At 48.5% G+C, this 14,599-nt stretch overlaps 1 protein-coding gene across 6 annotated transcripts in view; it reads right to left on the bottom strand.

The window, feature by feature from the left end:
• The window catches only part of KMT2E (lysine methyltransferase 2E (inactive)), a 2,078,550-nt gene that overhangs the window by 1,626,619 nt on the left and 437,332 nt on the right, over window positions 1–14,599 (bottom strand). For all 6 annotated transcript variants that reach the window (XM_078680502.1, XM_078680521.1, XM_078680476.1 and 3 more), the window contains one exon: window positions 6,797–7,026. In XM_078680502.1, coding sequence (XP_078536628.1) covers window positions 6,797–7,026 — 230 coding nt within the window. The remainder of the gene's footprint in view (window positions 1–6,796; window positions 7,027–14,599) is intronic.

Here is a 14,599-nt window from a genome sequence, read left to right on the forward strand (position 1 = left end):
AACAAACCGTTGCTAATGCAAGCATGTGTTGTAGGGAAGGTTCAATCCTGTTGTAATACATAAAATTAATCAATCTAGCACGACAGAACAGTACATGTTTGATGTGGAGCAGAAACTGTGCAGTACAATTCATAAGATGGAAAAGATGGCACTGAAGGAGCACGTGGTGTAGTGTCTATGCTCCAAGTGCCGTACCTGGAAAGTCGATTCCCAAATAAAATTTTACCAACTTGCCAAACACGATGGATACAGGGCTGTATGTTAGTTACATATGAACAATAGTTACTTACTTGTAATCTGTGGTTCTCCAGTATTGGTGTCTTTCATAGATTCACATGCCTGAATCATTCCCCGTCGTCGGAGTGGGAGTCCCACGGTATATAAAAAAGCAATAATATGCCTGTAATAACTAAAAAACCTTGGTAATAACCAATCAGGAAGTAAAGTAGCCCTAGCTACAGGAGCAAAAAGCTCCCACACTCATGACTATCCTAGTCATTTTGTATAGACCAAACTGCAGCCAATCAGGCGACAGCACCCACCAGAATGCTCTCCCCAGAGGCTCAGGCTCTCAGATTTTCTCGCATAGGGAGCCTCTGAGGGGAAGTGGGCGGGTTGCATGTGAATCTATGAAAGACACCAATACTGGAGAACCACAGATTACAGGTAACTATTGTTCTTCTCCAGTATTTGGGGTGTCTTTCATAGATTCACATGCCTGAATCAGAATAGATAGCAGTACTCATAACCTAATGCTCATAGACGCTAATTGTATCATAGTATACATGCATAAAGATAAAATACAAAAGACATTGTAAAGCGTCTAAAAGAGCATAGAGGAGGCGGGAGAACAGAGGCTCACCTTATTGGAAAAGATTGCGCAGAACTGCTCTTCCCACCGAAGCATCTGCATCACTTGCCGAGTTCAGACAGTAGTGCCTCGTAAAGGTGTGTCTGTTGGACCACGTTGCAGCTCTGCAGATTTGCAAAAGAGGCACCCCAGCAAACAAAGCAGTGGAAGAGGAAACTGCCCTTGTAGAATGCGCTCTTGGTAAGGCCTGTAAGTGTCTTCCTGCCTGTTGATGACAGAGTCCAATTGTTGAGGAGTCCCATCTGGCGATAGTCTGTTTGGATACTGCACAGCCATGGCGCAGTCTGCCATAGGCCACAAACAATTGATCTGTCTTGCGTACAGCTGCTGTTCTTGAAAGATAAAACTTATGACATCTCCTGATGTCCAAGGACTGTAACGCTCGTTCAGCCGGTGATTGTGGATTTTGAAAAAATGTCTTGAGGATTACCGGCTCATTCAAATGAAAGTCCGAAGGGACCTTGGGCATGTACCTTAGATTGGTCCGCAGCACCACCGAATCAGAGGTAAATTGTAAAAAAGGTGGTTTAGACGTGAATGCTTGAATGTCACTGACCCTTCTGGTAGAGGTTAAAGCCAATAACAAGGAGACTTTCCAAGTAATAAACTTACGGTCAACCTTATGGATTGGTTCAAAGGGGTGACGCATTAGCTGGGCTAGCACCACGTTTAAATGCCAAACAGGAGGTGGTCGTCGAGTCGGAGGAAACATACGAAATAACCCCTTGAAAAACTGCTGGATAATTCTTGAAGAAAACAGAGAGTTTGATCCGTCCTGACGGAAACGGGAAATGGCTGCTAGAAACACCTTTAGGGTTGAATGCGCCAAACCCGATCTAGCCAGCTGCAGGAAGAAAGGCAATATCTGTTGTGGTGTAGCCTGAATGGGATGCAGATCAACAGTTTGGCACCAGGCACAGAAACGCTTCCACTTGAGTTTGTAGGTCTTAATCGTTGATGGTGCCCTGGCGTTAGCCAGAACCTCTTGACAATCCTGAGGAATGTCAAAGTGGGCGAATTCATTGTGCTGAGGAGCCAAGCTGATAATTTCAGAGAAACTGGGTCCGGGTGGTACACATTGCCTCTCTGAATTGTCAGGAGATTCGGTATTCGAGGCAGTTGCATTGGCCTGCACTCCGGGAGGAGGAGAAGTTCGGTGAACCAATATTGCCGGGGCCACCTTGGAGCAATTAGGATAAGGCGACATGGTTGACTCTTCATCTTCCTGATGATCTTGGGAATTAACGGAATTGGCGGAAAAGCGTATGCAAATATTCGACAACAATTCATCGAAAGGGCATCCCCGCACGAGTCCTTGTGGGGAACCCAGCTTGCAAAGCGTCGGCATTTTCGGTTCTGAGCTGTTGCGAACAAATCCAGGTCGGGATGACCCCACTCTCGGAATATCTGATCCAGGGATGGTTGATGTAGCTCCCATTCGTGATTGCTTCCGGAGGATCTGCTGAGTGAGTCCGCTAGGAGATTGGCAACCCCTGGGACATGGACCGCCGACAGATTGATGTTGTGATCCAGGGCCCAAGTCCAAATTTCCTGCGCCTGATGGGACAACCGGGCCGATCTTGTGCCCCCCTGCTTGTTCAGGTAATGCATGCTGGTTGTGTTGTCCGTTCGTATCAACAGCGTAGATCCCTCCAAGATCGCCTGAAAGGATTTCATGGCGAGAAAAATGGCTCTTAGTTCCAGCAGATTTATGTGCCATCTTTTCTGCTGTATGCTCCATTTGCCACGGACTGTCATACCTTGGAGATGGGCGCCCCAGCCCTCCAGAGAAGCATCCGTGGTCACGATGAATCTGGGTCCTTCTGCCTGGAACGTACATCCCACTTTCAAGTTTCTTCCTTGCCCCCACCACTGGATGGAGCTCTTCATCCGAGGGGTTATCTTGATGACGTCCTCGAATGAGCCTGTTATTTGCACCCACTGACGACTGAGTTCCTCCTGCAAGGGTCTCATTCGTAGGAGACAGTTGGGGTGAGAGGAATACAGGATGAGATCATCCCGAGGAAAGACTTGAACTTGCGAACAGAAACGCACTTTCTTGTTAGTAGTGCTGAGGCCATTTTTTGAATCTTCAGCTGCCTTTCTTTTGATATAAACACTTGGGCGAGACTTGTGTCCAGCGTCGCTCCCAAGAAGGACTTCCTCTGCGATGGAGTCAGGTGAGACTTTTTGAAATTCACCGAAATCCCCAGGCTCTGGAATAGGGATAGACATTTCTGAACGTGAGTTTTTGCACGTCTATAGAACTGGCCTTGATAAGGCAGTCGTCCAAATAGGGATAAATTTGAACTCCCTCTAATCTCAGGTGTGTGGCCACCGGGGCCAACATTTTTGTGAAAACTCTGGGGGCTGAACGCAGTCCAAAGGGGAGTACTTTGAACTGGAAGTCCCTGCCAGCCACTCTGAACCGTAAGAACTTCCGGTGTCTGGGAAAATGGGCACATGGAAGTATGCGTCCTGAAGGTCGAGTGTTGCCATGTGATCCCCTACCGTGAGAAACTGGAGGATTTCTTGAAGCGTCAACATTCTGAAAGATAATTTTTTGAGGTACTTGTTGAGGGCACGCAGGTCGAGGATGGGGCGCCATTCCCCCGACTTCTTGCGGATGAGGAAGAATCTTGAATAAAATCCTGTTCCTCTCTGATGTTGAGGTACCTTTTCTATTGCTCCCTTTCGAATCATAGAGTGTGATTGGTAAAACAGCTCTTTGAGGTGAGCTGGAGGTGGTCCTTTTGGGGGAGAATTTGGAGGGGTTTTGACGAATTCGAGAATGTGACCCCTGGAAACCACGTCCAGGACCCATCTGTCCGTCGTAATCTTGGACCAGTTTGAATAGTATCGGGATATTCTTCCTCCAATTTGCTTCAGGCTGGGACAAAGTGGTGGCAGGATGTGTTTCTCACTTGCTCTTGTTGTCTCTATCTCGATAAGAGGGTTTTCCTCTGGATTGAGAATAATTATTTCTCCTTTGGCCATATGTTTGTTGACGGTATGGCTGGTATCTTTGATTTCCTTGGGTGGTATTGTAGGAGCGTAGTTGTGAATAGTTTCCTCTGTTAGGAAAATTACCTCTTTCTCTTGCGCCACGAAAGGACGACTTTCGAAATTGTAGAGAGCCCAGCGACCGTGCCATCTCAGTATCCTTTTTAATGGCTTGCAAAGCCTCGTCAACATGTTGTCCAAAAAGGAACTCCCCATCATAGGCCATGTACATGATCTTGGTCTGGACCTCTAGACGAAAGGATGTAGCCTTTAACCAGCCTTGCCTCCGGAGAACAGCTGCTCCCGCCAGCAGTCTGAAACCCGTCGCTGCTACGTCCACAGCAGCATCAATTATTTCAGACGAAACGCTCTCTCCCTCTAGCAGGATCTTTTTTGCTTCAGCTCTATCTGGTTCCGAAAGTTTTTTGATGAAAGGCGATATGTCAGACCACATCTGCCTATCATACCTTCCAAGTATTGCTAGTGAATTTGCGGCTCGGACCGTGGTTGCCGCAATAGTTGACACTTTCTTCCTTATCGAGTCAAGACGTCTACCGTCTTTATCAGGGGGAGCAGAGACCTGTGCAGATGGATTCTTGGCCCTTCTTTGAGCTGCTTGCGTAACTACAGAATCCGTCTTAGCCTGACCAACAAGGCATGCCGGTGACGTAGTAGGTGCTCTATACTTCTTATCTACCCGAGGTAGAACTGCGGGTAGTGAATTTGGTGTAGCCATTATTTTCAGACCTTCCTTCCATATAAAGTCAATGATTGGAATAGACCAACTCTGTCTCTGCGGCAAATCCTTAAAATCATATAGGAAGCATTCGTCTTGTTTAGCTTCCATGGTGATGAGGAACCTCTTTGTAGCCCTTTCCATAATCTTGTGGAAACTGGCAATGTCCACCGGTGGAGAATCCGCCTTAGGCGGGTCCACTGGAGAGGGGGTTTGTGCCTGCTAGTCGTCCCACTCCGACGACACGGACTTGTCGTCCAATTCACCGTCCTCTCGTTCGTCTTCCGAAGAATTCTCACCCCCTGCTTGATGAGATGGTACCGGTGAAGAAGTTACTGCGGGTCGTGCCTCATCAGTTGCCACTTGAGACTCAAATTCTTGCGGTTGTAAAGTTGTCGTAGATGTCCTTGGTCTAGGTGTAGAGACATGAGAATCACCCGATTCTGAAGGCGGAAACCTGCGATAATAATCGCTCAACATATATTGGAGATTCTGGAATAACTCCATAGGAATTTGCATGTTAGGCGCCGACACAGTCTCCTGATTAGAGTGCTCCTGGAAAAGGTCTTCCTCCTCCTGATCCATATCCTGAACCTTTATGAGCAGGTCAGAAGGGCTCCTGGCAGCACGGAAATTGTCGTCCTCATAGGACTCTTCCTCTTCAGAATCCAGTAATCTATCTGGAAGCTTTAAAGGAGACAAAGCTGTGGAGGATGAACCACGCTTTTGTAGGAGCGCAGCGGTGGTAGCCGGCGATGGCAAAGGTATAGTGGATGTCTTGGCTGACCACACTTGCATCGCCGTACAGGTTGACAGTGGAGGCGTCGAAGGAACCACTGGTGCTGATGACAAGCCTGATCCCCCTTGTGTAGTCAGATCCGTCGTCGACGGAGCGGCCGTCAACGGTAGCGTCTTCGTCGACGGTGAACTCGTCGACGGGATTGTTTTCTTCTTCGCCGACGGTGTCGACGTCGACGGAAGTGTTAGCTTCGTCAACGAGGATTTCGTCGACGGGATCATTTTCTTCGTCGACGGTAACTTCGTCGACGAGGGTGTCGTCGACGGTAACTTCGTCGACGAGGGTGTCGTCGACGGGAACTTCGTCGACGAGGGTGTCGTCGACGGGAACTTCGTCGACGAGGGTGTCGTCGACGGGAACTTCGTCGACGGAAACTTCATCGACGAGGATGTCAACGGTAAGGCCTTCTTCGTCGACGGCGGGATGTTCGTCGACGGCTGAATCGACGACGAAGAACTCGTCGACGGTACCTTCAGGATTCCCGTCGACGATCGATGAAATTATCTTCGTCGACGAGATAGGTCTAACCAGAACCTGGACTATTGTCGACGGTGAGGAGGCTGAGGACATCACCATAGCAGATTTTGGTGAGGAAAAATTCACTGTTGAAGTGGAAGAAGTAGCCACATGAAAAGATGGCGACGAAGAGGCTGTACTTGACTCTGTTATGGCTAGAGGTGTAATCTGAGGTGAAATTTTCTGAGAAGGGACTTTGGAAACTGTGGTTTTCCCAGCTTTCCCTGAGGGCACAGATTTCACAGGTGGGGACACCTTCTTGGAAGTAGTAGGCACACCAGAATCCTGAAAGGATTGGGCCTTCTTCAACACTCTCGCCCTGGGAGAAGTCACCTCAACCTCAGTTTTCCTCTTCTTTGAGGAAACAGAAGACCCCGACTAAGGTGCTTGAGACCTGCAGACCCCCTGGAATGTGTCACGGACCCATGGGGGTTCGTGGGCCACAGGTTGGGAACTGCTGACATAATTATCCAGGACCCTTTTGTAAGTACAATACGAAAAATTGGCCCACAGTTCAGGCCTTCCTGAAGAAAGGCAAACATCTACACTTAAGATGATAGATTGTAAAAAAGTGCCTGGGGTTTCCGCACGTGTGCGGTATTATTCAGTGCTTACGACTATAAATCCGCTACGAGAGAATATTTTTTACTCATTTGTACTATTATGGTAGGTAGGATTTAAATCTGTAAATTTGACGGTATTAGGTTGACAAAGAACACATCTCGGTGGAGACTGCTCCCAACATGCACATAAACAATCAAAAATATCTCTAGCACATCAATGGTGGAATCAAGTTCTTGCAAGTCAAAATAGAAAGGTCTATACTGAAAATAAAAAGTAAATATAAAACATTTTATTGAACATATTTTACCTGCATTTATCACAACAGATCATATATCCATCATCATGGGTAAAGCCGCAGATACACCGCGTAATATCTGTACCATAGCTCCCATCTTCAGATGTACTGATGGTAGTGGCACTGGAAGTCTCATCAAAATTGGGAGCAGTACATGTGCTTCTTTCATTCTTACTGATGAGGACAACAGGAGGAGGAGACGCTGGGGGTGTTGGTGGCGGACGAGCACCATAATTATGGTCCTAAATGGTTTAAAAGAATCATTCATCATTTGTCAATATTTAAGCTGATAGTCTGATTACGGAAAAATCGCTTTATTTTAATCTTGATTTCAGCTTGTGTGAATCTTTGTGAAAATTGCAAAGATTTGAATGGTTGCACCTTGTGTGAAACCCCAGAATAGTTTTCATAATATAAATGACTATTTATAAATCAGGCAATTTTAAATATATAAAGACATGTACTGTACAATGTACTGAAATGTTGTCTGTCAAAGGTAGCTGCAAATTGTGCACAGATTGTTTACAACCAGACTAATTTAGAGATGCAACATATATACTCAAAAGGTCCTCACAAAATCTCCAGTTACAGAGAATCACAGAACAACCTGCCTAGTGTGTAATAATTAGGCACAGCATTTGACTCACCCATAAATTAAAGGATATTTATTCACAGAAATGACACCACAAAGATTCTATTCTAGTGTTGCTGGACTATGTTTAATCCATCAAATGTGTTTTAAAAATAAAGGTAAGCAAACACCCATTACATCTCTTCTTAAAACAGTGTGTAATGCCTTCAACTGTTTTTAAACTACTTTTAGATCCCAGTGATGATGTCTAATCCTTTACCATGAGACAAAATATCAATAAGAACATTGGATGCGTCCTAAAATCAAGCGATCATCAGTCTCTCAACACAATAGTTTTAGCCAACAGAATCCGAGAATCCGAGGTTACAATTAGGGTTTGTACTTCATTCCAACTTATCACTTTATGTAAAAAAAAAAATCCTTTCCACTGAGTGTGCTATGCCTCTTTCTTAAGTTTAGGTACCGTCTTTTTTAGGTCTCTATATGTCCTAATTGTCAGAATATTTGAATGCACCTCTCATTTCTGAAAGTCAATGTGTTTTGACCTCTGTGTAGGAGCTAGAATTTGTACGAGGTCTTCATCATGAGTGTTATCCGGTCTTTCCTTAGCTACATTGATAATAAACATTGTATTATATTGTAATTGAATCCATATAGCAAATCCGGCAGCAGGAATCTCTAGTACCAAAGGTTAGCAGTTAATCCAGTAGGTATTGGCATTACTCAGGTGCTCTCAATGAGACCATGCCGTGCATTTACTTCAGTATATTTGCAGTGGATTAAATTAGCTGGAGTTCGATGTGATCCTTAGTGGGTGAATGTGAGTTAATGCAGAGGGATGGTGGGATAAGGAATTGAGTTAGAGATTAGGTATTCCTAGGATGCAGGTTATGACTAAGAAAAGGGCAAGTTGTGATCTTTGAGATGAGGTGTAAGCTATTTGCAGAAATACAATAACAGAGATAAAGTCTAACACACATATGATTAGTAGTAGGCTGTATTCAGGGAGGGGGGCATGCAATGGAAGGAAAGTAAGGAGAGGGTCATTTAAGGACAAGCATTGGTAAAAGCAAATAGGTCTCGCCTAAGCAAGAACTAATGGCTTTGCTAATATGTTTTAGCCATTTTGTACGCCAGAGTGATTGCTGTCCAGCATGGCTAAAAGTTAACGGCTTAGAGGAGAGTGGCGTGAAGTGTAATGTTGTAGAGTGGAGTGGAGTGGCATAGTGAGGAGACAAGCTGGGTGTCATACACTGGTGTGGCATAGGTTAGACTGGACCAGTGTACCTTGCACTGGCATAGAGTGTTGAAGAGTAAAGTGGAGTAGAGTGCAGTGTCATTGAATTCAGCGGCGTACAATGCAGCGTCATAAAATGTAGTGGCGTAGATTAGACTTGGGTGCAGTAGAACAGAGTGGAGTAGCGTAGAGTGGAGTGGCATACAGTGCATTGGCGTACAGTAGAGTGGGGTATAGTGCAGTGGCGGAGAGCGACGTGGAGTTGTGCAGAGAGGTGTGACGTATAGCTGAGTGATGCAGAGGGGAGTGGTGTAGGGTCGAGTGGCATAGAAAGCAGTGGCCAGGGGTGCAGAGTAGAGTTGAGTGGCATGTAGAGGGGTGCACAGTAGAGTAGCACAGAGTGGTGCACAGTAGAATGCCATAGAGTACAGTAGTGTAGAGTTCAGTGGCAGAGAATGCAATGTTGCAGACTGCAGTGTCAGAGTGTAGTGGTGTAGAGTGGCGTTAAGAGGAGTGGAGTAGAATACTGTGGTTAAGAGTCGAGTGAAAGAGTGCAGTGGCATAAAGTAGAGTGGCATAGAGCAGATTGTTTCAGAGTAGAGTGAAGTGGCATAAAATGGAGAAGTGCAGTGTAGAGTGCAGTTGCGTAGAGTGACATAGTGTAATGGCATAAAGTGGTGTAGAGTGCAGTGGCATAGAGTGCAGTGGTTCAGAGTAGATTAGAGTGGCGTATAGTAGATTGGCGTAAGGTGCAGGGGCAGAGAGTTGAATGTTATAGAGTAAAGTGCATTGGCATAGAGTGCATTGTTTCAGAGTGGCGTACAGTGGAGCTGTGCAGAGTGGACTGGTGCGGCCTAGACTAGAGCGGTGTAGAGTGCAGTGGCGAAGAGTGCAGTGGTGTTGAGTAGAGTGGCAAAGATTGAATTGGCATAGAGTAGAGTGGTACAGGGTAGAGTTGAGAGACATGTGGTGTGGCGCAGAGGGGAGAGACGTGGTGTGAAGTGGTGCAGAGTGTAGTGGTGTGGAGCAGAGTAGAGTAGAGTGGAGTATTCATGGTGTAGTAGCGCATTGCCATTATAGACAACACATTTTCAATTGAAATAACCATTAGATTTCCACGAATGGAGAAGTTATTTACCTTTGGAAACGCCTTATCTGCTAGAGACATGCCGCTGAATCCTTACCTGTGAACATCCCAGGCATCAGACTGGATCCGGAAGATTTTTCTCGAGCAGTACCCTTGCGTGCCGTTAGGTGGTGTCAGTCCACACTGTGTAACGTCGTCGGCACTGATTCAGTTATTGTGACATCCGCGTTGTCTACATAGGCCCCAGCAAGCTGAGGTCAGCAGTTTTCACACCTTTCCACACCAGAAGCACGGAACCATGAAGTTGACTGACAGTGGTGTGTTTATACAACTAGGGCTCTGAAGGGAAACAGAACTGACAGCAGTAACTGATCCACAGTGCGGAGGATGGGTGGATCAGTAAGGAATTTGTGGCTAGCTCACATCTATAACAGATAATGCACTACCAAAAACAAGTAACTTGTCCATCTGATAGAGACATCTAGCCCCAGATTCCATACCTGTTAACAGATAGATACTAAAGCAATACTATGCCTGGAGGGGGGACCGCAGAAAAGTTCAGACCAGAAGTCCTGTAGGACCGAACGGCCAGAGAGCCTCCCGACAGACTTGATGCACAAGTTACTTACCTTCGGTAACGATATATCTGTAAGAAACAGTAGTTGGTATTAGATTCCTTACCTTAGAATATCCCCAGGCGTCAGACTGGATCAGGAAACATTTGCGTAGCAGTACCCTTGCGCGTCTGTAGGCGTCGTCTGCGGCTCCGCGTCCGTCGTCGTTGGCACCGGTATGACGTTGCCGGAGTACTTAGACGCCGCCCTCGCGCGCTGACGTCAGTTCTTATACAGAGCTTTTCCGTGCAAGAAACGCAGAGCCATGATAAAAATCAACACTGGTGCCATGAAACTCGGGCCCTGAAAGGGGATGACCTTAACCCTAGATATCGGTTCACAGAACGGGGAGGATGGGTGGGGCGGTAAGGAATCTAATACTAACTACGGTTTCTTACAGATATATTGTTACCGAAGGTAAGTAACTTGTGCTTCTGAAAGAAACAGGTCAGCATTAGATTCCTTACCTTAGAATAGACACCCCAACAATATCAACCCTGGTGGTGGGTCTGCGAACCAATGATCACACCAGAAAGTCCTGGAGAACGGAACAGCCGAAAAAGCCATCTCTCCGGAATTGGCTGTCCAGGCAGTAGTGTCTTGCGAACGTGTGCAGCGAGGCCCAAGTAGCCGCCTGACAGATGTCCTGCAAGGGGACTCCACGGCCCAGGGCAGTAGTAGCCGCCGTGGCCCATGTGGAATGGGCACGAAGCCCCACAGGAGGCTCCTTTCGAGCCAAAGAGTAACAAGCCTTGATGCACAAGACGACCCATCGAGATATGGTTCGTTTGTGCAACGCCCGTCCCTTCTTAGCGCCCACCTAACCAACAAAGAGTTGGTCATCCACCCGGAACTGGCGTGTGTGATCCAAATAGAATGAGAGCGCACGTTTTGGGTCCAGACGGTGGAGCCTCCCTTCCTCTTTCGAGGGATGCGGAGGCGAAAAGAAGGTGGGCAAAGTGATGCACTGCCCGATGTGGAAGACTGTGACTACCTTGGGCAGGAAAGAGGGTCGAGTCCGCAACACAACTTTGTCCGGATGGACTGAAAGGAAAGGAGGCTTAGAAGAAAGGGCCTGGAGCTCACTCACTCTCCTGGCAGAGGTGATGGCAACCAGGAAAGCGGTCTTCAGAGTAAGGAGGCGAAGAAGACAGTTATGAAGTGGCTCAAAGGGAGCGCACATCAGAAAAGTTAGAACACGGTTGTAGTCCCACTGAGGCATCATGAAAGGAACTGGAGGAAACATATGAGTGATGCCCTTCAAAAACATATTCACAACCGGGGACTTCAACAAAGAGGGCTGATCAGGTAGCCTTAAGAAGGCGGAAATGGCCGAGAGGTAGCCCTTCAGAGTGCCCAGAGCAGAGCCCTGCTGGGCAAGAGAAAGAAGAAAGAGGAGAACCTCTGAAATAGGGGCAGAAAGGGGATCCACAGCCTTTGCTGTGCACCAGGCCACAAATTTGTTCCACCTGCAAGCGTATACCGATTTTGTGGAGGGACGCCTGGCTGCCAGAATGACATTACAGACTTCAGGAGGCCAGTCAAATGGCCTCAACGGCCGCCGCTCAATCTCCACGCATGTAAGTGGAGACTGGACAGGTTCGGGTGGAGAACCGTCGCCTGCTGCTGCGACAGAAGGTCCTCCTGAAGGGGCAGACGAATCGGGGGATCGACAGACATGCTGAGTAGCTCGGGATACCAGAACCTCCGTGCCCAGTCCGGAGCCACAAGGATGACGTGGACCCAGTCGTGTCTGATCTACTTCAGCACTCTGGGCAGAAGTGGTATAGGCGGAAAGGCGTACAACAGACCGCAACTCCACTCGCAGCGAAAAGCGTCTCCGAGCAAGTGCCGCCTTGGAAATTCCAACACGCAGAACTGATGACATTGCGCGTTCTCTTCTGTGGCGAAGAGATCTAACCAAGGCTCTCCCCACTGCTGAAAGAGGCCTTGCGCCACGTCCGAGTTCAGACGCCATTCGTGATCCATCATGCACCGACGGCTGAGTTCGTCCGCCCTGGCATTCAGGGAACCTGCCAGGTTTTGAACCACCAGGGTCACGCCCTGATGTTCCAGCCACTGCCAGAGGCGCAGAGCCTCCTGGCATAGGGTCCACAACCCCACCCGCCCTGTTTGTTGCAGTACCACATGGCGGTGGTGTTGTCCGTTAACACCTGCACTACACTGCCCCGGACAGAGGGGAGGAATGCCTTAAGTGCAAGCCGGATCGCCCGCAGCTCCAGAAGGTTGATATGGAGCTGGGACTCCGCCGAAGACCAGAGGCCTCTGATCTCCGCCTCTCCCATGTGGCCTCCCCAGCCCTGGAGGGACGCGTACGTCACAACTAAGTGCTCCGGTTGGGGTAGGGTGAGGGATCTGCCGCTGCCCAATCGCGGTCCGTGAGCCACCACTGCAACTGTCTTGCAGTGCACTCCGAGATCAAGACATGGTCGGACAAGTTGCCCTAATGCTGGGCCCACTGAAACTTCAGGTCCCACTGCAGAGCTCGCATCCGCCACCTCGCGTGATGCACCAGAAGGATGCAGGAGGCCATCAGCCCCAGAAGCCGCAGCGTCAACCTGACCCAGACTCGGGATAAAGGCTGAAAGATCGGAATCAGAGCCCGAATATCCCGAACCCGCTGTTCGGGAGGATAAACCTGAAACTGCGCCGAGTCTAGAACCGCTCCGATGAAGAGGAGCTTCTGAGAGGGACACAGGTGCGACTTCGGCACATTGATGGAGAACTCCAGCAGGTGCAGGAGGTCGGCCGTAGTCTGGAGGTGGCCGACAACTGTCTGGGGCGAGCCCGCCTTCAACAACCAGTTGTCGAGGTAGGGGAAGACTGAAACCCCTAACCTGCGCAGATGAGCTGCAACCACTGCCATCACTATCGTGAACACCCGTGGGGCGCTGGTAAGGCCGAAGGTGAGCACGGTAAACTGAAAGTGCTCATGGCTACCGTGAACCGCAGGTAGCGCCGGTGGGCCGGCAGGACAGGGATGTGGAAATAAGCATCTTGCAAGTCCAACGCTACCATCCAGTCTACCGGGTCCAGGGCAGCTAAGACCTGAGCCAGTGTCAGCATCTTGAACCTCTCCTTCCGGAGGAAGCCGTTGACGTTCCACAGGTCCAAGATAGGGTGTAGGCCCCCTCTGCCCTTCTTGGGAACCAGAAAGTAGTGGGAGTAACTGTAGGAGAGTTGGGTCTGCTTCCTCTGGTCACCCCCACTTTTTGCTTTTGCTTTACTGGTTTTCGACTTAGATGTGGCTGTGGGCCTGCTAATCAGACCCACAGCCCAGATGCACTCTCTCTAAATTCACACCATGTACTCTAGGTACATCCACAATTGGGAATTGGTTCACCTTATCAGCCCCTGTAGAAGTGTACCCTAGGTTCTCAGGGCATAGGTGTAACCAAGGCCTACCAGGGGCTGCAGCATGTATTGTGCCACCCCGGCTGGCCACTCAAACTGACACAACTGGCTGATCACTCAGCTGGGGTAAGGTCGTGTAATCACCCCTTGCTTAGGTATAGTATTCCTATATCTACCCTTATATATAGACACACAGTAACCTAGAAGTCACTCCTATGGCAGGCCTTAACAATCATGGAGGCAGAGTGCTTGGTTATGTGTGAGATGGTGCTCTAGCAGGAGCTGAGCCTGTCTGCAGCTTTTGGAACCATGTCCTTATAGCTGTTCTATGATATTGCCATACCATATACTCTTAAGTGCATTATAATCCTCGCGGTTGAATGCTAACTTTGGTTTGGCTTTATCTAAACATGTTGTGTAAGGTGTCATACGCTTTGGAATACTACCCCCTCGCCAATTCTGGCGATGGGGGTAGCATTCCACCCTTCTAGAGGGAGAAGACATGTTAGTTCTGACTATCACGGTTAAAGTTAACCAGAGCCCCAGCGTCACACAATGGATGCTGCTGCCACAGACACAAGTCTGACCTCCTGCTGCTGGGAGTCCTTCCAGCGAGGGAGGCCTGGACAATAGGTTTTCTGCCTGGAGAGGTGCGAGCACCACCCCAGACAGGATTTTGTGTATTGGGACAGGGAGGGCTGAATAGATTGAGACATGCCTGGGGCGCACTAGGTGCTCCATGCATACCCCAGTTCAAACCGGTTGCTGGGGCACTCCAGCCCCAGCTCTGGCGCAAAACTGCACAAAGGAGAGGGGGTGTAACCACCCCCCTTCCTGGTCCCACCCATAGGAGGGACCTAGTGCGTAAACCAGCCCCCTTTAGTTGTATAAAGGTAGGAGCTGACCCAGG

The sequence above is a fragment of the Lissotriton helveticus genome, chromosome 1_1 (assembly GCF_964261635.1).
Source record: "Lissotriton helveticus chromosome 1_1, aLisHel1.1, whole genome shotgun sequence".
Taxonomy (NCBI): Eukaryota; Metazoa; Chordata; class Amphibia; order Caudata; family Salamandridae; genus Lissotriton; species Lissotriton helveticus.